Here is a 26,499-nt window from a genome sequence, read left to right on the forward strand (position 1 = left end):
TGAGAATCGTTGTGAACCAACTTTGAATACATTTAGATAAATATACAAATAGAGTAACTAGGTACTAAATGACATCACGTTTACAAAGTCGAATAGTTGTCCCGAAAGTCAAAGCTCTAGAACCCTCAGTTGAAAGTTCAGCCGAAGATTTAGGGCCCGATTCGGATTTTGTAATAGATATCTATTAGACATCGGCAAGATACGATAACGATATGTTTAAGATCTAACCTGTCAAATTTGACATTTCCGCGATTCTGGAGATACTTTTGAACCATTTCCACAAGATATTACTTAGAGATCTAATTCACATCTAATAGATATCTAACACGATCTATCGTAAAAGTGACATTGGTTGCCCGAATTGCGCTGCAAAAGAGAACTAGTTGAAATCTAAACTATAAGGTATCTAGAATGGATCTAGTACGTGTCGTCTCTTGTGAATATCTTGAAGTTCGAATACGGCAGTTAGCTGTTAGTTCGAAATTTGTAATCTGCAATTACAAATTTCGAACTTCCAACGTTGGCTTATTGCTCCGAGTAACTATTAGTTCAAAGAGTATATTGTAGCGAGCATATTCACGACCGCGAATATTATTTTCAGGAAGGCAGGTTTCCGTAGTCTGGGTAAAGACATTTCCATCACCATCAATTTTATTTACTTCATCTTACCTGTCATGATGATTATCCAAATTAAATTGCGAACTTCGATTTCCGCGGTTAAAGCCCAGGTTATGAAGGCACTTGTTAATGACTATCCTGCTACACTCACTTTTGTTCAAGGTCACCGTGACAAGTGGAAGTTGCAATAGTAATTATTTCCCATGTTCCGTTCACCCTGTTAATAGCCGGGGCATTCCGCACACGTACCCAACTAATAACGAGGAAAATGTGGGGCGTTCGATCGTCCGCGCGAGCTACAGGCGGACGGCGGGCTAACTTTAAAGGGGCCCACTGATTACCAGTCCGCCAGACATCGGTCATATGTCAGTTAAACGCAAAAGGTGACAGTTCCGAACAACTGACAGGCCGATATCGTCCGGCGGACTGATAATCAGTAGGATCCATTAATTAGGCTCATTTAGACGGCGCGATTTTAGTTACATTGCCGACCGATCAATTCAGCCGACCGATCAAATGAGGCATAATGTAATGAAACTCGCATGCGAGTTCTCGCACCGTCTAAATGGGCCCTTTACTGTCAGGAAAAGGAGTCTCGTATCTTGCATACAAGTCAACTTTCTTTGGATTTGTCTTATATAGCCGAGGATAGATTTAGACCAGGAACATTAATTATCCATTGTGTGTTATATTAGCCCAAGGAGTTTTTGATGTATAGAATTTTTTGATATTTACCCCGTTCTTTCCCTTCAGTCAGACGATATAACAAACCTAATAAAAATGGCAGGCGGTAAACCAAAGCAGTCCTCTCGGCCGCACAGCGGTGCCGTGCCGAGGATAGATTTATACCGACCTAAATCCAGGGCCATCGAGTTTTAATACTTTTAATGTACAAATCGAAGGAGTTTTTGACATTTCCTCCGCTCTTGTCCTATGTATCATACCACAGAACAAACCCAAGAAAGATGGCGAGCGGTAAATCAAAGCAGTGCTGTCGGCCACACCGCGGTGCCCCAGCATATTAAACCTAATACGAAGAGAGATTTATATCACCCACGCATAACAGCCACTGGAAAAACCGTCTGAATTTGGAATTTATTTAGCGAGAATACGGCACACAACTGAATGAGTTTTCAAATAGCAGTTAATGCTGTTATAACTTAAGGAGCAGTACAGCGACCTGGATTCATGCGGTCCATCGTGTGTTATATACCTACTAGCCCTTAGTCCATGGAAAAAAAATATTTGGGTAAACAAGCGGCTGACTGACTGACCGATTTGACCGGATATACAGCGCGGAGTCCCAAGATTTGTTTATTTTCTTAGTAATAAGTACCTATTTCATAGAAATGGACCGTGTTTTCGAAGAATAAGGAAAAACAAAATACGCAGATCAGATGGCAGTCGCTTTCGTAAAAACTAGTGCCCACGCCAATTACTGGGATTAGTTGCCAAGCGGACCCCAGGCTCCCATGAGCCGTGGCAAAATGCCGGGACAACGCGAGGAAGATGATGAAGGAAAAACAAAATACGAAATTATCTATTAAGTTTTATAAAAATGTTCTACCTGCACCTAATTTGTCTGGGTCGGTTGGGACATAATTGTGTTGCGTGACAAAACAAGATTAATTATATGTATACCTTACGTATTGTCAAGGAATTCATTGCACGTTCGAACTAATTTAACAGTTGTTGAGTAAAACTTTGCGAAAATATCAGTAATGAATCCTCGTCCACCGACCTATCATGTAATCACCCCTGTCCCATAGGGTCACCACAATACTATAAATTTTCATTGGACTTTCCCGAGATTGTTTCCCTACTCTAACTAATATTTATGTGCCGCAGTTCCCTTTGCGTCAGTGTCATTTCACAACTAACTTCCGGTCTGAAATTGGTCCTGTAGCATTACCCTGGGGATTGTTCTGGACATAGCTTTGAATCGAATCGCAATGGAGAACTTTAAAGACAAATTTCGGCAATTTCAAGATAATATGATGAACAATGAACACTTAGTCTTCGAATCTCCCTGTTATACCTAGAAACAGATATTCTGCATTAGAATATGTGTGGTCTAACTAATCTAAAACTAGATATCTTCACAAACTTTTAACACGAGAAGACTGCGCCGCTGCAAACGGAATACATAAAAATTTGTCGTTCCATTCGAAAACGGAATACGAAAGATACTCGTAACTTTCACAAGCTCATATATCGTGCGATTCCGTAATTGAAACCGTATGTCATGGATGAGAAGCTCAATTTCCAGTAGCAGGTAATCCGAGACTATCTCTTCAAAATAGTTCAGATTTATCGGTTATAATTTCGAACGGCGATAGAGGAAATTCCTTTTTAGGAAAAACGGACTCAGTTTCTGTGAAACTTGTACATGTTAAAGGCCTTTTTTATTTTTATTAGGATTGTCTCTTAGGACTTTTTAAATTACAATCGCAATTCCTTATTCTTACACAAAAGCGTAGGTATCCATCAGTCTGAATCGGTCGGATTGTGAGGGAAATTTGGTAGTTTGATTGAACAGGAAATCATATTCTGGGTTATATTGTTTTATGAGATGATAGTATTATAGAGAGACCTTCCCAAATTGATTTCTTGGTCTTGTTTAGCCAACGGTCATTTGTACTGTAGTTGGTATTAGAAGTAAGGGAATTATTTAGTACCTAAAATTTACTGTGTTTTAAATGTTGCAATTTGTAGTACCTATACTTATTAATTACCTACATATCATATTGTTTTTGAATGTACCTATTAAAATGAGTCATTCACAAATCGGACTTAAGTAATTCTAGCTCTTAGCATAACTTCAATACAGATGTAGTGCATAATTATTTTCCATCGTATTTTCACGGAAACTTACGAACGTGTCTTGCTATTTCAGTCAGTCTCGGTACAAAAAGTACAGACATTAACTGAACTAGCATGAAAAATATGAACGTTTCCGAGAAAATACGATGGAAAACAATTATGCACTACATCTGTACCTGATAAATACATGTATCAATTTGAAAGTTTAATAACTTTTATTTATAAACAAGATATATACAGTGTATTACTAAAAGAAATTAAAAACTAGCTTAAATCTAAAATAGGCCCTTGAGGCATTGTACCAAGGATGCTGGCGACATTTCCTCGCTGTATCGCAATGCTGATACGTTGTGCGAGGTAGCCGCCAGCTCTTCGGTCACCAGTTACGTCAACCAGACGCTTCGCGATTTCTGCGAACAACTTATGCGCGCTGGGACCCCATGGACCTAGAGTTTCAACTCCAAATGGTACAGAATGGTACTCTCTACCGAGGCTCTTATATTTGTTACGTTTTAAAATTTCGGCGCTTTCCGCCACGCCGCCCGCTTTTACATTAGTTCGTTGGAGGTGGGACGGTGCCAGTGTGTCTACTATTGTCAAATAGGTTTAATTACCTGTAAGTAAAAGTAAAACATGTTTTTTTTTTCGAAATTAGACCTGACAATGGACGCGATTCTACGGCGGCCGCTAAACCTCCTAATTTTATTTAGGCGTCGCTAAACCACTTTGCTATTCTATGAGCAGCTGTCATAATCAAATGACAACACCAATTTGAATCTGACGTTTCTTAATTTAGGCGGTCTATTCAATTTAGGTTTAGCTGCTTAAATGCTATTCAGTACATGTCTTTTTTAAACAAAAACATAGAAACGTCAAGCTAAACTGACTAATTTTAGCGGCGAATAAAATAGTCCCGTTTAAAATACGATAACACAAAAAAGTCAAGTTTTGCAGAATTTCTTGTTCGAAATGGATGAAGAATACGTCATAGCTGCTGTGGTGGCCGAAGAGAGGGAGTATGGCGAGGGCGAGGGTGAAAAAATGTATTTGAAGAGGTTGCGAGACGGGTCTAACCCATTTGACCGGTCCGAGCGGAAGTTCCGTAAATTGTTTAGGCTGTCGCGGGCCATGGGCCGTCACGTAGTGGACACTCTGTGTGAAGGCGATGCGCTACGAGCGGGGACGGTGCCACCACATTTAAAGGTCCTAAGTGCACTGAACTTTTTTGCCCATGGCAGCTACCAGACTGCTGTGGGAGAAATTAATATACTAGCTCAAAGTCAGCCAACAATAAGCCGCAGTCTGGCAGATGTGTGTCCTGTTATTATAGAAAGGTTGACCCCACAGTGGATCAAATTCCCAGTGACCAGACTGGAGAAAGACAGGGCAATGCGGGAGTTCCAGGACAATTTTGGAATGCCATATACATTGGGTGCGGTAGATGGGAGTCACATCCCTATACACAAACCCCCAAATAACCACCCTATAGCCCCGGGTAATATTTTCTACAACAGAAAAGGGTTTTATAGTATAAATTGTCAAGTGGTGTGCGATGCCACAGGTCGGATCACTAGCGTAAACCCTAACTTTCCGGGTTCAACCCATGATGCTGCTGTTTGGAGGAGCAGCAATGTGCACCAGCACCTCGAAGGGCAGTATCTTCAGAACCAAGCGATGGAGTGGCTTCTTGGGGACAAAGGCTACCCACTTCTCCCGTGGCTGATGACACCTCATCCTGACCCAGTTGCCGAGTCACCAGAGGCAAGATTTAATAGGTGCCATGCACAGGCGAGAGGGGTCATAGAGATGTGCTTTGGAGTATTAAAAAACAAATTTAGATGCCTTCATCGCCACCGAACGCTGCATTACAGTCCAGAAAAAGCTGCCAAAATTATAATATCATGCTGCACAATTTATAATATGATTAATGAATTAGAAATTAATCATGATTCAGACAGCAGTGACGATTCTGAGAGTGACGAAGACATCACAGATCTAAGTGAAGTAGAGGAGGATGATGAAGAACAGAATGATCCTGAAGATCTCCCACAACAACCAGAGAATGATGTCAATTTTTTTAATGAAGCCCGTGGACGACGTGCATTTTTAATTAATAGATTTTTTAATTGATTAAAACATCAACTGTTTTTTTTATTTGATTTGTCGGCCTGTTTAGCCTATTTGGTAGTGACGCTGCCTATGAAGCTGGAGGAGAGAAAACATTTGTTCCTGAGACTTGGATGTTTTCTATGTATACATGTCTATAATATATCATCGTCTAGTACCCACTACAAGCCTCATTGAGCTTACTATGAGACTAGTTCGACTTGCGTAAAAAAATGCTTTCTAATATTTATGTATTAAAAACAAAGTTAACACTATCATAGTCTTTTATTACTTATTACAATTACAGTTTGGTACATTCCTTCATAACTTATAGTTTAAGTAATATTTTGAAATAAATCTTGCCATCTCTGTGTAAATTAAAATGAGCCTTAAGGCAAATCAAGTTATTGTTTTTCGCTTATTAGGATATGCCTAGAAAAATATTTGAAAGCTGACAAAATGTTCTACATTCTATACTGGAAACAGGTTTTTTTTTGGGAAATTTAGACCCATTTGCGGAGCGATATTTCATTCTGATAGCAGTATATAGGTAAAAGTACTGCTATCAGTCTATACCGTCGAGTTCATTATGAGCATTTCCAAGGTTTCAAACATAAATGTACGTAGTAAGGTACAAATACTTATATCTAAACAGATTATTTTAAATATTTATCTGAGCAAGCCTCTCAATAATGCTTAAGCAACTGGAAAATAATAAATGTCTGTATTGTAGAGCAATGGTTCTTAGACATGTTTTATCATTATCAAATCGGTCCAGCCGTTTTTGAGGAAAATGTTGTTCTTTGAAATGAAAGTGTCAGGGGCTTACCAACTTTCCTGAGTTGGTTAGTTATTTAAATCATCATCATCATATCAGCTGATGGACGTCCACTGCTGGACGTAGGCCTCCCCTCGTTTCAATATCTAACGTTAAATTTAAATCACAGTTATTTACGAGTGGCACTAGTGCACACATTACAGACTTCCAGGGGTCTCCAGAGCTTCCGGAACTACGTTGTTTTGAGATTGGGGTACCTGCATTTGTCTCTAGCTGTCAATATAACGAATTCTCATATCAATAACCTAACCTAAATTTAAAATTTAAAAAACCCCCGACCAAAAATAACAAACGACCTGATGACCTGAACCGATTTCCACCAAACATAGCTAAGAACACTCTCGACTGATATACCTTTCAAACAAAAAAAAACCGCATTAAAATCGGATCATCCGTTTGGGAGCTACGATGCCACAAGGACACATACACATTTACGCACACAGACACGTCAAACTTATAACACCCCGTCGTTTTTGCGTCGGGGGTTAAAAAGGGTAAGCAGCGCGCTCGTGATTGTTTTTGAAATCAGAATCGTCCACGTGGGCTTGTTTGCCACGGTTGTAGTTTAACCATTTGGGCGCCAACGACGTATATATCCGCACCATCGGTTCAACGCCAACGACGGATATATCGGTCACTGCGACGTGTTTGATATTTTGATGTCATGGCGTGTGAGTGCCACCTATTTGTATTTGACAGAGCGTTGAAAAGAAAAGATTACAATAAAATTAAAATGAAATATCGCTTCCTTACAAATAAAACAAATTATCAATATACAAAATAAAATTACTAAGTATTAACAAATCATTACTGCAGCCTACAGGTCGAAACGCACAGAGCAGGCGCGGCACGGTGCGGCGCGGAGGCGGTTTTGCATTTTTGATCTTTCCGAAACTATCGACTGTCATTACTGCTTCATTTTTTGATAGGACGTCCCCCGGACCGCGTTGGCTTCACCAAAAAACCGTCTCCGCCACGCAACGACGCTGTGCCGCGCTCTGTGCTTTTCAAGCTTACATCATGAATTTAGGGGTCAAGCTGACCTCTCAGGGTCGGGTACTCTTAGGTTGTTTACCTCCTAAGAACCCCAAACTGACAACTAAAATTCCGCTCCATGCAATCTATAATGATTTTAGAAAATAGAATGGCCTACTATTTTCATTTATAGATAAAATGTTTCAAACATAACAATTTAAATAGATAAATTTGATTTCTGGGCCACTTCGTACGTTGTCACAGTGATAATAATAAGAGATCTCTAACAGCTTCAAATTGATTTTCACTGTGACAAGGTACGAAGTGGCCCAGAAATCAATTTGGTCGACCGTACTTGCAAAATTGCAACTCTATTCCGCTTGTTGTTGGTAAATCAAAATGTCACTAGTTTTGCAAGTAAACGCTAGTTTTCCGCTTCACTTTACATACGAACGTAAAAGTACGTCGTTCTCAATTGAAAACAGACCATCAAAGTCAATAAAGATTTGTAGATATATTCTAAAAACGAGTACATGTGGTTTGTCAAAATTTTGTAAAGATATGTTGTTTCAAACTAAACGGAGAATACATTTTGAACAAAAATCATTAAGCTTAGATATGTAGATTGACAACCTCCAATTTTAGCAAAAGCTAGCAAAGCAAAGGAATATTCCCTTTAGAAATATGTGTACAAACATTTAATGACTTGTTGGCTCGTCTTCAAATAAGAACTATGTTTGTATGAAAAGTTGGAGCGAAGAGAAGCCCGAATAAGGGGAGGGGTCAAATATTTTCATACAAAAAATAACAATAAATATCGCTAACTTACTAAAGAAACAACAAATTGGATGGCTCTTACTGTTACTCTAATAGATCTTCGTCTAAATATTCTACCGACTGCCCACCACCATCATTGTTCTGTAAACCACCATGGTTCCTAATAGCCGAGGAAATGGCCTCCCCTGCTACTCTGATGGCAGTGGCTAAGGTCTCTGCTGCCTGTGTTATTGTAGACCGGAATAATTCATGATTCCGGTCTAATGACCCTTGCAGTAATTCTGCTGGTTTGGGCCGCGAAGGTCTTTTCCGCTGTCGTCGTTGCGACGAGGTAATAAATGAGCGAGGAAGAGTACGTTCTGGCCTATGAGAACTCCGCAATTGGGCTGAAGATGATGGAGGTTGAACAGCAGCAGATGATGGCTGGACAGCAATTGGTGGCTGGACAGCACCTGGTGGGTGGTCAGCGACTGATGGCTGGATAGCAATTGGCAGCTGGGCAGCAACTGGTGGTTGTTCATCAACTGGTGCCGGTGTTGAAATTTCAACAGAACCAACCTAAAACAAAGTGACAAGTGCATAAATTTATACTTTATTTACTCGTATACTTAAAGAAGTAGAAAAACCTCGACATTTTTATTTCAAAGTTTAATGTCTCAAAAACATGGCTAAGAACCATCTCCGCGATCAAGACTTTCGATTAAAAAAAACCACACTCAAATCTGTTCATCCGTTTAGGAGCTATGATGGCGCAGACAGACACACACTTACACAGATACACATGTTTAATTTACCTTTGGCTGAATGTATCTCGTAGAAAATCCAAAAAGCCACTTAACAGTTTCTTTATAAGAAAAAATATGAAAATTATCCACTGGGACTTAATCGCGTACAAGTGAAACTGTAATTCAGTTTTCGCCCGCGTAACTGGCTATTACTAGCTGCGCCAGAGGCGCGCACCGTATCGTGCCAGAACGGATGGATGTATTTGGCGTATAGTGTTGGGAAGCCTAAGGTTCTGTAGGTGATGGGTGGATGGATGTCATTCTTTTGTTATAAAATGGGTGCTGACCCTTACTGAGTCTACCAAGAGGTGGAGGTTATTGCCATCATAATTGTATATCCTAAGATCCTAAGCTTTATTAACCATTTGAGGTGCTACAATCCAAGTTAAAATCAGGACCTACATCTTATTATTTAAAACAAGTGCGAGTCGGACTCGCGCACGAAGGGTTCCGCACCACAATGCAAAAAAAAAAAACAAAAAAAGCAAAAAAAAAACGGTCACCCATCCAAGTACTGACCCCGCCCGACGTTGCTTAACTTTGGTCAAAAATCACGTTTGTTGTATGGGAGCCCCATTTAAATCTTTATTTTATTCTGTTTTTAGTATTTGTTGTTATAGCGGCAACAGAAATAGGTACATAATCTGTGAAAATTTCAACTGTCTACGGACGGACGGACGGACGGACGGACGGACGGACGGACAGCGAAGTCTTAGTAATAGGGTCCCGTTTTACCCTTTGGGTACGGAACCCTAAAAAAAGGTGACTTACTAGTGGAGTCTCCAGATTGGTAAATCCATCCACTGCAGCTGTTCCTACGACCTCCAAAACCTTAAGTTCTGTGTCTGTCAGTGGGCGGACTAATGCAGGACCTCCACCAGTGCCCTCCGTTTGATCTCTGTATTTTCTGTACTTAGATTTGACCTTCTGTGTCCACTGCGACCAAATCTGCAATTATAAAGGAATTTTACGACATGTAATTTGAAATATGTAGAATGTTTTCTGTGCTTCTGGAAGTATATGAACTCAGGCAACCTTTTTATGTTAATAAATTATCCCCCATAAGCTCGCCTCTCCCCTCCATACAAACATAGTTTCATTCTCATTTTTAAGCAATAGGCAATAAGTATGCTAGATTTTTATGAAACTTTGTGTACAGTCTTAATCGAAAATATTGACGCGGAATTAGCGAATGTAATTAATTAAAAAGTATGCGATGGCCTTAATGGCAAGATCTTATGAGCACACAGATACATATTTTTAAATTTGATTTACCCCCTGATATTTATGTTTAGATTGTATAATAAAAAATATAGCAAATCAATCAATTGCATGTACAAAACTTCATTTCAGTCAAGAATTTTGTTTTATATAAAAATGAGGATATAGCTCTATGTTCATAAGGCAAGGTGAATTCAGCCAAGTTTCAAACTTCAAGAAAGTTCCAGCGTTACCAATATAAACCAACATTTCTTTTTCACTTCATTTAAATTACCCATCACATGATGCTTGTGTTTTGGGCTCTAGATGTTAATAGGCAAATAGTATAATTTAATATCTTCAAACACAAATTCAAAAGAATTTATTTTTTATTTGTTATTTATATTTAGGAGTACCAACAGCTGCAAAAACATGATATAGTCTTAGATAGTAAAACAAACTAAACTTTGCTTTGTTATTTACACTGGTTCTACCTCTAACCCTCTTGTGTGGGATCTTGAAGCATTAGAGAGATAATTCTCATCTGTTCATATTATTCAGAAGCCGATACAATTTATCACATGACCTTAAGACAACTGACACATTTAATATTGCTCCCATGTAACATGTACTTGTGCCTAGGTGCACGCTAAAATCAAGCTTAAATTGAAAAACCATTGGCTGCTCGGCCTGTTTAGCCTAGTTGGTAGTGACACTGCTAATGAAGCTAGAGGTCCAAGATTCGAATCCTGGTAAGGGCATTTGTTTCTGTAGTGAGCAGAAACATTTGTTCCTGAGACTTGGTAGTTTTCTATGTATTTAAGTATATATCTATTAAATATATCATCACCTAGTACCCATAACACAAGCCTTATTGAGCTTACTTAGGGACAGGGACTAGATTGATTTGTGTAAAAAAATCCTCTAATATTTATTTATTTTATTTTGATTCCAACAGTACTTACACTCTGCCACTCCGCCACTGTCCTTCGACATCCGTGACTATTAAGAGTAACAGTTAGGGCCGCCTAAAATGCTGCCACTTTGGGGCTAGCCGTATTTCCTGAAAAGATACACATTTTACCCATACACAAATACATACAATAAAAAAAAAACTTCATGACACAGGTAGTTGATTATAACAAGGTCATTATCATTAACATTACAACTAAACCAATATAAGCCTAGTCAAATAGACCAGTGGGATTTGTACCAGGTGCAAAGGTGTCCATCACTACACAAGTAACATTTCCAATAATTTGATATACAGATTGGTCTTGCCTACTCCTACAAATTATAGTAAGTTGATCTTCCAAGGCTCTTACAACAGAATTTGCAGCTGTTTTCGTGGGTCTGATTATTTTAGCAGCTTCAGTTTCAGCGCAGTGGATGCGGTAAGGCGTTGTCGTTACGGTGCTGTGGCGATATTTGTACGGTACCTAAACTTCTCCATTCTCGAAAGTGGTAACCGGAGTTCTGCGTTGGCGTTACATTCAGGTCCCATGGAACACGAACGCAGAACGCCGGTAACGGCTCTAGAGTCGACGGCTAGAACGAACTCGAGACACAATTTGAGATGAAGAAAAGAGGAATTCATTTCTTCATCTCAAATTGTTTTCACCTTATGTCACATCATATTAGTAAATAAACATGCTTACCTCTTGCTAACATCAAGTTAGCATGGAGATGCTCTACGAGCACCTCCTGTTGCGTTTTATTGCTCCGCTTTCGCGACACCGACATTTTCCACGTTTTCCACAAACAAAACCAAACAAATTGGAATACAAACAAGTTTACAAACTTCTTCGTACTTGACAGCAGATTTTTTTAAATGTTGCCTATTAAAATTTGATTAATTATTTTTAATTACATAATTAAAAAGTAACGTTTTAGTGGTCTAAGGTGTGTACACTAGTGTTAAATATATGTAATGGAATAAAATTCATTAAATTATCATATTTCACCCAAAAGAAAATACGATTTTACAGTTTTTATACAGATATCATTCATTCATTCGTTCACTTATTTTTTTAAAGTGGCAACACACTCAATTCAACTTAGAAATTTTAGAATCCGTCTAAAATCTGGCTAAATTTAGTCAGCTTGACGTTCTGGAATAGCACTTGTTAAATCCGCCGTCTAAAATATGATTAAAACGTAGACATTTTAATTTTAGGCTATTTAGGCGATGTGCACGTAGAATCGCGTCCATAGCCTGTATACTTATCTAGTATCTTTGACTTAAGTAATAAGTTGCAGGTAGAGAAATAAGGCAAATTAATGTAGGAAGTTTCAGCGATCTATACGGAGAATTAGCTGGAAGTGAGAGGAAAGTTGTTCGGCTTTCGCGGCATTTACTAATGCAGTGTGTGGTGAGGCCAGGTGAACTTTAGTTTAATTTCAAACGCATAGTTGGCAACGGAGTGCGGTTTATAGAGTGGGTTCTGGCTCTATGCAGATTAAATTATATAAAAAAAACCGGACAAGTGCGAGTTGGACTCGCCCACCGAGGGTTCCGCCCTTTTTAGTATTTGTTGTTATAGCGGCAACAGAAATTTTCGCGAAAGCAACGGTTTTCACGGTTTATAAGATACGAGTACAGTCTGGTGACAGACATAGTAATAGGGTCCCGTTTTTACCCTTTTAGGTATGGAACCTTAACAAACGTTAATTATAACCAGCTGTGTATTTTTCATATACTCATAGGTACCTACTTCCTAGCTTGGATACGGTGACAACTGTCATCGCAATATAATTTTGCGTTTTAAAAGTGGTTTAAAGGTGTGTGGAGATGACAGCAGTCACCGTATCCAAGCCATGTGTAAAATATTATAAACGGATAAATGTAGTTCAACGTGATTATAACATACATTGTATATTATAAATAGAGTCTGTTCGGAAAGAGAAGAGTCGTGGGATCCCAATACATTCCACGATTCTTCTCTTTCCGACCAGACTCTATGTACCTACGTCAACACCATTACATTAAGCGTAATATAATTGCTATCTAACTTAACCTAACTTTTATTAAGATCTCTACAAATCTTATTCAATTGTATTCCATTAAGTTCTTGTGTGGTACAAGTAGGTACACAATAAGTACCAACACATACACGATGTACCAGTCACTAGCAAACCTCCTTTGAAGTCAAGTCGCAACGTTTAGCCGCTGACAATGCAACACAAATATGCTCTGATAGTGACGTGACAGCACACAATTCGGTTCCTGCATTTGTAAATTTGGTTTTACATTAGTCAAGTACCCTTCCATAAAATATCTTAGCTTTCAAGAATTTACTTTGCCTGCTACTTTAGCTTAACATGTATCGGAGGACATTTTTTGAAATCTTGGTTAGATAAATACAACCGTCGACAGCTCTTTCCAATTTAATTGGTCTGAGTTGTACCTGTCTTTCTATATCTACACCCATCATAATAATTTGCTTGCCCTTTTCCCATCATTTCGAGTCGGGCCAGCATGTCCCTTTCCTCCATACCTCTTTATCATTCGTCATCACATCATATAACTGCTTTCTTTTCGATATATCTCTCACAAAGTCCATCCACCTTTTCTTTGATTTTCTACACCCAATAGGAAATACAGACGACACACGGTACACTGGTTACCGACGGCAATGCGAAATTTCAGCCGATTTTCTTTTATTAACAAATTGATTTGGTTTCCATTTCATTTTGATACTACCTCGAAATCAGGAATGGTCTCAGAAGGCATGTAATTTTTATTTTAGTCTATAGTTTTTACTCGCGATAGCTGAAGAGGCCGGTTCAAATCCGGAGGGCTCGGTCACTTTTTCTTTAGTATATGAGTTTCTTGAGTAGTTGAGTTCTTTGTCTACCCCGAACATTTTTATTAACTAATTTCGGGTAGTTTAGTGGTGTTTTATTAATATCTCCGTTGACATTTGTTGGGACGTCAGTCTTTCCGTGACCACGCTGGTGCAACTCAGCTGAAACGTCGGAATTAAAGGTAAAAACAATTAAATTATATCGCGGTAGACCCGTTTGTGTAATTTAATAAGTATATGAGTTATATGAGTGACATCTATTTAAGTTTATAATTTATATATATTATTACTCCTTAAAAAAACAACTCAAAAATTTGATTTGCTTGTTCCCAAAGTTTAAACCTTATCAAATAATGAAAACAGAATCAGCTTCCCGAACAAGAAAAACTAAAAATCTAACCGTGTCGAAAACTGGTTTCAATAAATTCCAAAACCCGGAACATCACTATTTATTTATTGTGTCAAACGGAACGCTTTGAATCGTACAGCTTTGGATTTGCTTTTAAATTGGCAAACACTGTTCGAACAATTCAATTGATTTACCGAACAGTTCGCAGTTTCCGCTGATTTCACCTGAACAATTGATCATGAAATGGAATGCACATTATGAGTAATGTATGTACAGTATATATTGCGCAAATTATGTTCAATTTCTTGTGATTTCATCTTCAATATTATATATTATTACTTAGATAGTTGCAGTACTAGTAAATATTCAAGACGGACATCCAGCGTATATTCTAAATAGCTAGAACGTTTTACATTTAATTATACGAGGCAATTTATTAAGTATTTCAATATTTTATATTACTCATCTCAACACTCAGATTAATGAAACAATATTTTAATTGAAATGGTATTTATCACTTTAGTTAAATTAAAACATCTCGTTCGCAACATTACGAGTAAGTAGGTACTAAAACTATTTTGCTACTATACCATCACCAAATTTATAGGCAAATTAACATTTCAGAAACAATTCAGAGGCAATTTAAATGAATATTAAATATACTTATGTTTATCCCAGTAAATTTATAAGTTGTCCATAGTTCGAATAATACTTGATCAGGCTGTAGAAATTATCATTAATTATTAAAAGTAGGTACTTAGTAAGTTTCTGATCTCGGAGTCTACAAAACCTAATTTAATTCCAATATTTGTTTGAAATTCTAAATCGGGGAGGCTGATAGGGGAGTAGTACGTGATGAAGGTTCCTTGGTGGGGTAGGATGCCTCCTGATACTCAAGGTTAACGCTCACATACACATTCAGTACCAGAGAGTGCTACGCGTTACGAGGAGCGTAGCTGATAACATGTGAAAACCCGTATGTAGCGGAAAGCGACAACGGACTGAGCGTCCGCCTGGCGGATTCCTAGCAGTGAATCCGTTAATGAGGTCTTCGAACGAGATCTCAAGCCGTGCCATGAAGTTTTATTTTCCCAAAATGTATTGGAAATGACAAGTGTCCAAATTTACACCTATGCAGCGGGCAAAAGATGACATTATCATTGACATACCACGGTATTTATTATTCTTTATCGCCTTGGAAAAATGACATCAGTCAGACATCAGACAGACAGTGACATCTGTTTACAATTCTGACCACTTTATTCATCAATCTTAGCGCATGTCGCTCGATTACACCTAACGCCAGAAAAAAAAACATATAAATATATTGAATATTTTGAAGTTATTGTGAATAAAAGAATTCACAAAAAAAATATTCATAAATTTAATAAGATCTCTTGCCTTCAACATGCAAAATAGGAAAGCAAAAATTAAAATATGAAGCTGCTTAATTAGTACGAAGCCGGAACAAACGCGGAAGTTGTCGGATTAAATATGTACGACGACGGATTTATTCCCCTCCGCGCCGTTTACGGGTTAAGAACAGAATACGTGTGCAATGAATAAGGAATAAAATGTCATAAAACCTGTTCAATCGATTGTTTATTGTCTGTAGTGAATTGTTTACAACGTAGCGTAAGGCATTTTTGTTAACATACTATTTTAGGGTTTCGTGAACACTTTCGATTCTGGTAATGAAGAAATGGTTCCATGTATAAATAGATTTGTGGGGCAAAGTTTTTGTATAACCCTTGTGCTAATATTGATACCCGAGCGAGCGGAATTCTCTAATATTGAACCACGAGCGTAGCGAGTTAGCAAAGTACATAATTGAGACAAAAGGCAAAAACCCGCGCGAATACTATTTCATCTGTCACAATTTTCTCGCGGCGCGCCATACCTTTTGTCCTCTTCTAATTTCCTGGCTTTACGCCCGCACTTAAAGGAAGACGTGGACTGTGTAACCAGGCCGTGTAAAAGCATCGTTTGCTCGAGTGACGCCGAATTCATGAGCTCACTCTCGTCTCTCGTTACTTGCCTCTTTATCTCTCTTGCTTATTCGAGCGATAGAGACAAAGACAACAATTTTCAATTAATCGATGTTGGCGGTAGGCCCGCAGATCTTCGGATCGCAGTCGCACATTGGCTTTCAAGTCCGGTCAGAAATGCACCGAAACTAACTGGATCTAACCGAGGGTCTGACAGCCGGTTCAAGTCATCAAAGTGAAAGATTTGATTATTACTGAGTAGGGCAACCTCTGTTATCGGCAGACTTTGATTGGCAGTTTAAATGTGGGACGAATTAAAATAATGAGGAACCAACTTTATAGAAATCCAGAGAGATTGGAATACGAAGCAAAAGTTTGAGTGCCAACTCTAGGGGATAATTTTATTATACATATAGGAGAAAAACTTAACCAAATGTTAACCTATCAATCAATCATCTCTCACATATAATTCCTTTTTTTTATATAGCCTATTTCGTGTCCCACTGCTGGGCAAAGGCCTCCCCTTTTTTCCGCCCCTCATCACGGTTTATTGCATGTTCCCACCAGTCGCTGCAAAAAGCGTCAAGGTCATCCCGCCATCTCTTTATTGGACTGCCTCTACCCCGGCTAATCCGCGGTGTCCATTCGGTAGCCAACTTGGCCCACCGATCCGGGTAAAATTTCGTATAAAATTTCTCTGTATCTTTTTCTGTAAAGGGAATGTGATGTTTTTCTCATACTCCTAACTTAATCCTATTTTGATTTCATTGTAGGTTACACACGTGCTATCGTCTCGTAAAACGGTTTATGGTATATAATGTACAGTCAAATAATTTAACTTCAGTACCATTTTGTACCTTGTCACAGTGACAATCAATAAAGTCGTTACGGACCTCATCCTTTTGTAACTGTGACAAGGTACGAAATGGTGCTGAAATTAAATTCCTTGACACATTAAGCCCCAAGCTACCGCAAAAATATCCGGCAAAGCATCAATAACATTAATCAAAGCAAGGAATAATTCATCATTCGGTCAACGTAATGAAATCACCGGGCCGTTAACTGGTTATATTTGCCCGGCAAACACGGACTGATTAGGGTTAATTCGGGACGTTTGGGGGGTTAAGCTATTGTGAACTTTTAATATATTAATAATGCTTTGTTGAAAGCTTGCTGATCTATTGAAATTCAATTGTGGACTTGTATTTATACTAATAATTTAGTAGCTTGGTAATAATTGATGATTGATTTATGGCATTATTCATAAACGTTGGTTAAATCTAACAAACCTTGATTACCGGTTGATTTTGTCCCTATTCGCCATTTTGACATTTCTGTTTATTTGAAAGACACCAACTTTAACAGAGGTTTGAGGTTGCTATGTTTTATGAAAAGGGTTAGATATTAATCAAATAATAAATGAATAGTCTAGCTAGTCGAAATAAAATATAAACTTCTATTAGGTAGGTATATGTATAAGAGGTTCTTAAGTAGAATACAATGTTAATAAAAACAAATTACCCACAAAGTATTTCTGACACTATGTCTCTTCTCTTGATTCTTGAAATATTAACAAGATATTACAGCTCAATACTATTATATTACTATATTGTATAATTTCATAAGTTATATGAAAATTAAAGATCTTTTCTTCAATGCAATCTTAATTTTACTATCATATAAATATGCAATCCAGAGCTGCAAAAGTAACTTACGAATTAATTACAATTAGTGTAAAAGAAGACCTAACTTTAAAATATGCTCAAGAAATTTATTTCTAACCGTATTTTCATCTAATAAAAAAGATGAATATAAAAAGAAGTTATAAAAAGAACACCCCTTCTAAGACGTCCGCTTGCGGCATGGAGCCCATAACGCTGGCTGCGTTACCTCTCTGTATTGCCAGCGATATGCGCTGGGAGAATTTTCATCTTAATCATATTATATTTTAGAAATTATCCTTGATGATATCAACCTTGTCTCTAAAATATTAAATGCTGTGTTTGAAATAATTATACGAAGCACAAAAACAAACATAAGTACCATTTTAAATGCATTTTCAAGAATAAGCCCCTTTCTCTGCAGTATCGTTTATACGATATCGGGGCCCGATTCAGATTTAACAAATTGTTACGGGTTTGAACTGGTTTTGACGATCTTCTTGCTGGCAAGTCTTTCACTTCATTTCGCATGCGCAATCAGCGTGAGCTATCTTCAAGGTCGTATCAAAATAAGATCAAAGCCGTATAAAGTTGTTAAATTAGAATCGAGCTCCGCGATTCAAGCGCAATACAAATACAATTGGATGCAACTGCCCTCCAATACTTTCAAACAATATCATACAGCTTCGGAATACCAAATTGCGTTATCGTACGGCAATATGGAGGATATACGAGTATGGGTATTTGAATCGACAAACTATAAATGGTATCGGGGCAATAGATCTCGTATCTGGAATCCAAATATAAGATTGCTTTTATCTATATGAGTGGGATGACCGGTGAATATCGATATGTTAAGCTGCAAATGGAAATTAGTTAAGTTAAAATAGTGCTTGAGTTAACAATACGTACGCAATATACGTATATTGCGTGCTGAATTATTTTATAAGGAAAAAAAACAATGGGTTGCACTCAGGGAGTGCCGGCAGAAGTGAAAACTCAATGACTAGTGAAAATTCACTATGTATAATTGAGGTTAACGCCATCTAGCGTTAGCGTTAATTACTTAAAACACCTAAGCACATTACTGTTAGTACTCGAGTTATATTAATACCAGTTAGAGCGAAACTCACTAGATGGCATTTAATTAAATCAATAAAGAAAAACTCAATGACATTACATGTAACAGTTTTTCATGTAATGTCATTGAGATTTTCTTTATTGATTTAAATGCCATCTAAATGAGTGGCCATCTAAATCTTACGGTCACGTGATCGTCTTACGCTGTCTCGAGTTTAACATTTTTCCCCACCTCAAAAAGTGCACAGCGCCGCTAAAGAAGTTTTCACTTCAAAATTAAGTTGTAAGTATTAAGTAAAACACATGAAAGTGACTTCACCTTGGAATATGTGGTCGTATCAAAAATCCACGTTGTAAGTATAGGTTCAGACTGTATAGGAAGAACCAAGTCTCTTTACCAAAACATGCTGATATTTTTGAAAACTCACATAAAATAAGATTTTGCGAACAAACGCTGTAATGGTGAGTGCAACCGACCCTTATTATTATCGGAAATAAGTTATAACATTAAGAAAAATAGAAGAAGCAAATTCTATTCTTTCGTGTATAAAAGTATAAGTTACTTAAATACCTACAAAACTGATGCTTTTTAAGTTTACCTCTGTGGCACGCACATTGCCAACTCTTTGTAAACCATAAGGTTCTTAAATTGGGACAATTAATTTTGAGCCACTTTTGATTATTATATACCAAGGCTTCTGCGTGAAGTAACGTGAATTCGAACGGCATAATCTCTCATCAAACTAATTCATCCGAAGCTTATGGCGGCGAAAGAGATTCCAAATCAAAGGATGGTCTCAAAGGCTTCCAAATTAAGGAAAATTCTATTTAAATAGCGCACGCGATACCCACTCCTAATTTGAAAGGGTATAAGGACCAAGTTAGGGTACTGTTTGGTAAATGAATAAGATCGGGCGTAAGTAGATAAGATTTGGAACTTTTACAAAACGTCATAGTGGATTTCCCGTAGACGTGCTTGGCCCATTTGCCAAGTGGGCCTTATTTGCGTTGCCAAGGGTTTGTTTAATTAGTGTTCTCAAGTATTTTAATACTTAGTTACGTTAATAATAATTATGCAACTCTCTCAAAATTTGTAGTTGGGTGGCGGGTTGCCGTCTAGTGGTAGAAAAGTATCTGTTAGACAATCGGGACCTAATTTGACTTAACTAATTTTACTTTAAGTTATAGCTGGCGGGTGTTTCTGACATAGACATAGACATAGAAAAACTTTATTTAACATCACATTAATGGTACATTTGAACCTACTTACTTAGATCTGGGCGATTCTCAGAGATGACGTTCGGTGCCTGACTTCGGTGCCGAATTTTATTTTTTACTTATTTGATACACGACTTCATTTCCTAAAATCTAGCCTTAATATAAAAAATATTGGTAGTGGAGGCCTCCATTAGAACCTTATAGTTTTTTTGATATTTGAGATTTAAAAAACACCGAAATCATGTGCAGGCACTGAAATCAATTTGCCTCACCGAATTCAAAAACGCTTACACAGAAATCACACTTCAATATTATATCTAAATTATATTATAATCTATTCATATTTTTCATTATTATTTGATGATAAGTGATGTATGGGGTTCTTCAAAAAAGGAGTGTACAGGTTTTTAAAAAACGGTCGGCAACGCGCATGTAACACCTCTGGAGTTGCAGGCGTCCATAGGCTACGGTGACTGCTTACCATCAGGCGGCCCGTATGCTTGTTTGCCACCTATGTGGTATAAAAAAAAATGTAGCGAGGCTAATGATATCGCATAGCTTACATAAATTTAATAGATAGTACCTTTGTTTACTCGAGATTTTAAAATAACCAAGTTGCGGCTTATGAAACAACATCTCTAGAAGATATCCCACACTAATTGACTATCCTCATACAATAGGGCGAAGTACGTATGGTCCCGAAACGAGTTTTAGACATGTCGACCACAAATTCGCACATACTTAAGTGCCATGAAAAAGAAAATGTTTGTTGCACACAATCCAACGGCACACTCATCAAAAAGAAACTTATGTTACCTACACCCGATAAACAAGATACTTTTGAGTGGTGTTCAATGCTCAAAAATTTTTAATGCACTTATAAAACAATGTAAACAATACGGAAAACAAGTATTTTGCTAGACTTAAAAATATGTAGTATTTTTGAATGACAGAGTTTTAAAGCGTGTATTCCCTCAATTTAAAACTATTTAAAGTTGTTGACTAATGCTTAAAGATCTAATCACCTATTCATTATGATCTCCTGCACCGTCAAACACTTGAGCTAAATTGTAACTCCGATATTTAGACATAAATACATCAGACATTGAGGATTGTTAAAACATTGGCTATGTTGAATTTGTGTTCATGGCTATGCTTTAGAAATATTGATCAGTACCTACCTACGTTCAGTGCCTTTGAAGCGATCTCGACATTCGAAGGAGACTTTATTTTTAATCCCTTGTTTTGTGGGTGCACCTTGCATAGTATGTAACTACACAAGTTATTTTAAACGAAGTGGGATCTAATTAACTACATTTATTTAAATTGGCTCAAGTTCAAGGTATCGTGGTGTAGGAGGGCCACAAGTGATACAGAGGACAAATTCACATAATATACTCCATTGGTTTGAAGAGAAATTAAGACAACAGCGGATAGAGAGAAAGAGACATTGGGTCTACGATTTTCAACATACGATACGTCTTGTGAAAAAAAAAAACTACTCATTGTAAACTAGTGATTTTGTTTACCTATACTATGATTTAATTTAAGTACATAGTTTTACGTTTATAAAACATATCTTGTACTTTTTAGGTGTGATAAGTTGGAAAATAAAGTACAACAAACTAGTTTACAAAGCAGGATTTGAATTCGGTGATCACTTTCTTGATATCGGTGGTCAAAAAATCCACTGAAACCAAGGAAATCAACACCAGTGATGTCAAAATTAATCGCTTTTTAGCAATTACAGAAATAGTATGAATGATACAGAGGAGATGTAATAATGATGGGTTTACGTACTTTCGAGGATTTCTTAATCACTTGCGTAACGATAAAGACACTAAAACTGTGGGAGAAAATTGCACCACCGATCTCAAAAAAACATAGAACCAAACCCACCGAATGACAGAGAAACATTTAAAAAACTACCTTAGTATACTGTGACTGCACCTCTACTTTATTCAACGGTTAAGGCACAACTAAAGCATACTTTGTTTGAGCCACTGAGTTCCTGGTCTACAACTTTGTAAGTGTACCGACATGGTTTGTAAATTACACCGAAATCAGTCAGTAGCCCGGGACACATCGTAAATTTGGTTTTATTCAATGTGTTGAGCTAACACATTATTTTGATTTATAGAATATGATCAGTTAACTAATACCTTATGCGTGAATACCGATAATAACTTCGATATAATTCCCCATCTTGAGTAATAATTTTTTGTTTCAAAAAATCTGGGCGCGGGACACGCCCACCGAACATCATTTTTCGCATTTGGATATTTTTTTCATGTATTATATAAATAACAAATAATTAGTTTGATAGTGTTCCAGACAGAATATATGCTGAAGATCATGCCTGAATTAATTCAGATTTATTAAACAGTAAATTCAATAACTTTTTGCCCCGGACACGTAAAAATGGCCCTCCTGAGAAATGCCCATCTAATAATGTGTATTTAGTCTAAGCATTTAAACATAAAATCTTAAACACTTAAAAACAAATAAAATTTATGTTTACATATAAACAAAACAACGTGATGTTAAAAAGGGGCTCGACTCAGCATAATGTGGTTCCTGTCAATGGACGCCTTGCCAGTCGCCACTAATGCCTTTGTGGTCCAGCAATTAGTATACTTATCACTACTAATTGCATCTTGTGTGCGTTCAATGCTATTCGCGGTAATCCAATAACCCCAACATGCTCAACCGTCCGATTAGAATTATGCCAATATGAAATTAGATTCCCTGTATCAATATCGATTGCCTTTGATATTAGGCATGATCAGTGTAATTGTGTTCATTTTCTGTTAATACGTATAGTTGTGGTATAGATTTATACCTACATCTAAAATCTAAATACATGTAAAAGCTTCATCGCTTTACCGCAATCCTGAGTACCTATAGTTATATTAAATTTCAGTTAAGTACCTGTAATGAAACCCTATGGATCTCATATAATTGTTACTATGACAAGAATGTTACAGAAATCACATTCCTCGACCATACAGGATTCACAGCTATCTTACAAACTGAAATGAGTTTGCTGTTTAAATTTGCAAAAATATGATCATGTGAAAATAATTAAGCTTAGAGCAGACTTACATAACATCGTATTATTAAGGCCTGATCACTTCAAAACAGTACTTATACGCTTTGTATGTTACGACTTACGAGTTCTTGTATTGAGTTTACAATTACAGTTCTAAAGTTTTATCACACTTTGACTTCAATTCTACACTCACCGATATCAAGCGTGGCCACAGCGTCCTTGACGAGGCGGTACGTGTCTCCGTTGATCCTCAGGAAATCCACGCATCCGAGCAGACCGTCAGACAAGCCGAGCTTGCCTTGCAGCCCTGTGGTGTTGCCGGCGCCGCCGACCCACACCGGCTCGCGGAAGGTCATGCGGGAGAAGAGACCCTGTGAAGAGAGGAAAGCGGTTAGATTGGATAGACGTTGATATCCGTCGTGCCTAATAACTCACATAAATGAGCAAATGCGACGCACTGATTATACTTCTCTCGACGAATGACGAATGGTCTTCAGACTAATATTGCCTATATTGGCTTCCAAATTAGTAACTTCAACAGAAAGAGGCATCAAATAAAAAGAGCAAACTAAAGCAATTTAAATGAAGGGAGGGGCATTATCGGCAAAGTTAGCGTAATTGCCGCGCGTTAGGATGGCTTCTTCAAATGTTGCCAGAGCAGGGCCATTATGCAAAAATTGATGCTTGAAGCCTAGTTTGGCTGAAGGCAGAAGATATACGCGACTTATTTATTTATTTATTTATTTATTTTCTTTATTAGTACAGCCCTAAATGACACTGATGCGATTTTCGGATGCGGCTTAAGTATAATTGTGACGATATCTATGAAAAGGGACCTTATTGTCGAAGGCGCTTACGCCATTATTTACGATGCTCTGATAGAAATACAATATCCCGTGACGCTGTGCTGCGTAAGCGCTATCGACAATAAGGTCCCTTTTCATAGATAATGCCCCAAATGGCCCCAATTTAGTAACTAGTTTATACACCGATGGTAGTCTAAGATTGCAGGTGGTTATCTAACTACAATCTTAGACTACAGCAATATGTTTAAAATTAAGATCGTATACCTATATGACCTCCTCTGTTAGTAAACATAGGAAGTTAATTGACCTTTACAGTACCATGCCAACATCCATAATGAGCAATATATTTCCTAATTCTGTCCGTACATCGAATGCGAGGCAATCCATTCGGCATGCCAGCACAGGTCTTAAACTATCGTCGCTGTTCGACTTGATTACCAAGCTAACAAACCGGTATAAGGGTGAACTCCGACAACACCCACACACACTGTGAGTCATATACTCTGAATCCATTTTCGAACAAATTATGTTAGGACTTCGTCGGCTAAATTCAGCCGAATGAAAATGCCTGACCAACAGGCGATTACGAATTTGTTGAATCCGGATTTGTCGCCAGTATACTCACCAGAATAGGGCTAAGATAGCCGGCTCTTTATCATTTGTCACCATGGCTGTCACGTTCTAACAAATATGTAAGTGCGAAAGTGACGTATAGCATGACAAGTGATAAAAATGCGACCATGATACTCGTAGCTGGTCAGGGGCCGTAAGCCAAGATGACAATCTTTTATCGATATAGGTACGCCAATCCAAAAGTAAAAAAAATAGTAGGTATATATTTAGGGCTAAGTCCTGATATTTGAATGCTTCATTTTCGTTGCAAAATTAAAACGTTTGATGTACTTATGCTAACGATCGTCCAAGACAGCCGTCAGTACCCCTCCAATCTAAAATCGATCGATGATTCAGATTTGGAGCACGCGTACCGACAATTTACGCTTACGGCGCGATTCGGGAAATGATTTAGAGATTCACTAGATATGAAATAGTAAAGATATGTGACGTTTCACTGCAAAAGGTACCATGAGGCTGAATATTGGAGCGGCGTTAATAATAGCTTAAGCGCCAGCCGCCATAAGGTACCTTTTGCCGTGGAACGTCACATATTTTTACTATTTCATCATCAATCAATCTCTAATTCATTTCCCGAATCGCGCCGTTAGGTATTCTGGTTTGACTGAAGCGATGAATTTCGTGGACGATGGGAACATAAGTCTCGGGAAGATAAAATAAACTGTGATAGACGTGATAGATGTGGGGGCAGCACGCCACGCTCCTAATTTGCTGTAACTTCGTAGGCTTTTCCTACCACGAAAAGCCGCGGTAATAAGCTGTGTGCATATATTTACAGTAAATAATAGTAGTCATTAAAAATGCCCCGCTGAGTTGTTGTAACTAAATTGAACAATAAACAATTTGTCAGTAACGAAATGTGCCGCGGTTTTTGCGACGAAATTAAAGCAATTTAATAAACACACCATACACACATATTAAATACTTAAAGAATTAACACATATTATATAACAGTAGTTAAACTGTCCAAAAGCTTCAAATAATAATAAAAAAAACTGTTTTATTTTTGCAGTTATGGAAGATACGATAAGACAGAAATGATTTAAATTTAGTCAGTTCAATACCAATCAAGATATATAGGTATTTATTTATTTTTTATATCAATATATATATAAGTAAATCAACAACGTTTTTAACGATAACGTCAATTTTCATTTTAGTCACACGAGTGAACTCCAAAAGAACTAGAATGTATTTGTATATAAATAAAGCCAGGTACGCCTCCAATACAGACGTCTACCCTAAAACAAATAGCGGCGTAGGAACGAGCTTTGTCACGGGATCCGTTCTTGTGGAAGAAAAATCCAATTGTCTGTGTCTACGGCAAAACGTTTGCGGAAATTCGTTGATGTACCGCGTCGGCTGCTGCATGTACTAGTAGAAAATCAAAAAATCACCTATATGGAAATATCTACTTGCGCTTCTAACTTCCTCAAAAATCTTTATTGTCAGTCACATATGCAACCCTTGGTCCAAGAAACGTCCACTTCCGGACTTTCCAAAAAATTGGGAAAGTACTGTGATAATTTTTTTTATAAATGGAAAATATTGTGACAAAATTCCGATTTTTTTATGTGGAAAATATCGCAATCCTTGAAACTTTTCTGCGACTCATCAGTAATCGGCATAACTCGCGGATTGACCGTCTAATAATCTAATATACTGTTTGCATGTGGAGATAGCAGAAAAGGTATTAGGGTTGGGAACCCCGCTTGCTTCCAACACACGTAGGTACGCTCTGCAGAGCCACGAAAAAATACACGGAGCTGGAGTGCAGATAGGTA

General features: G+C 37.7%; 1 protein-coding gene and 1 long non-coding RNA gene across 2 annotated transcripts in view; both read right to left on the minus strand.

Annotated features, from left to right (window-relative positions):
• The window catches only part of LOC134660818 (pikachurin), a 90,228-nt gene that overhangs the window by 25,095 nt on the left and 38,634 nt on the right, over window positions 1-26,499 (minus strand). The window contains exon 7 of the mRNA XM_063516631.1: window positions 23,470-23,647. Within this exon, the coding sequence (XP_063372701.1) occupies window positions 23,470-23,647 (178 nt within the window). The remainder of the gene's footprint in view (window positions 1-23,469; window positions 23,648-26,499) is intronic.
• Window positions 5,814-12,272, minus strand: LOC134660836 (uncharacterized). The gene is made up of 4 exons (XR_010097904.1): window positions 11,781-12,272; window positions 11,088-11,185; window positions 9,694-9,870; window positions 5,814-8,695 (listed from the first exon to the last, which is right to left on the minus strand). It is a non-coding gene; the product is annotated as an uncharacterized LOC134660836 (long non-coding RNA).

Source organism: Cydia amplana, chromosome 2 (assembly GCF_948474715.1).
Source record: "Cydia amplana chromosome 2, ilCydAmpl1.1, whole genome shotgun sequence".
Lineage (NCBI taxonomy): Eukaryota > Metazoa > Arthropoda > Insecta > Lepidoptera > Tortricidae > Cydia > Cydia amplana.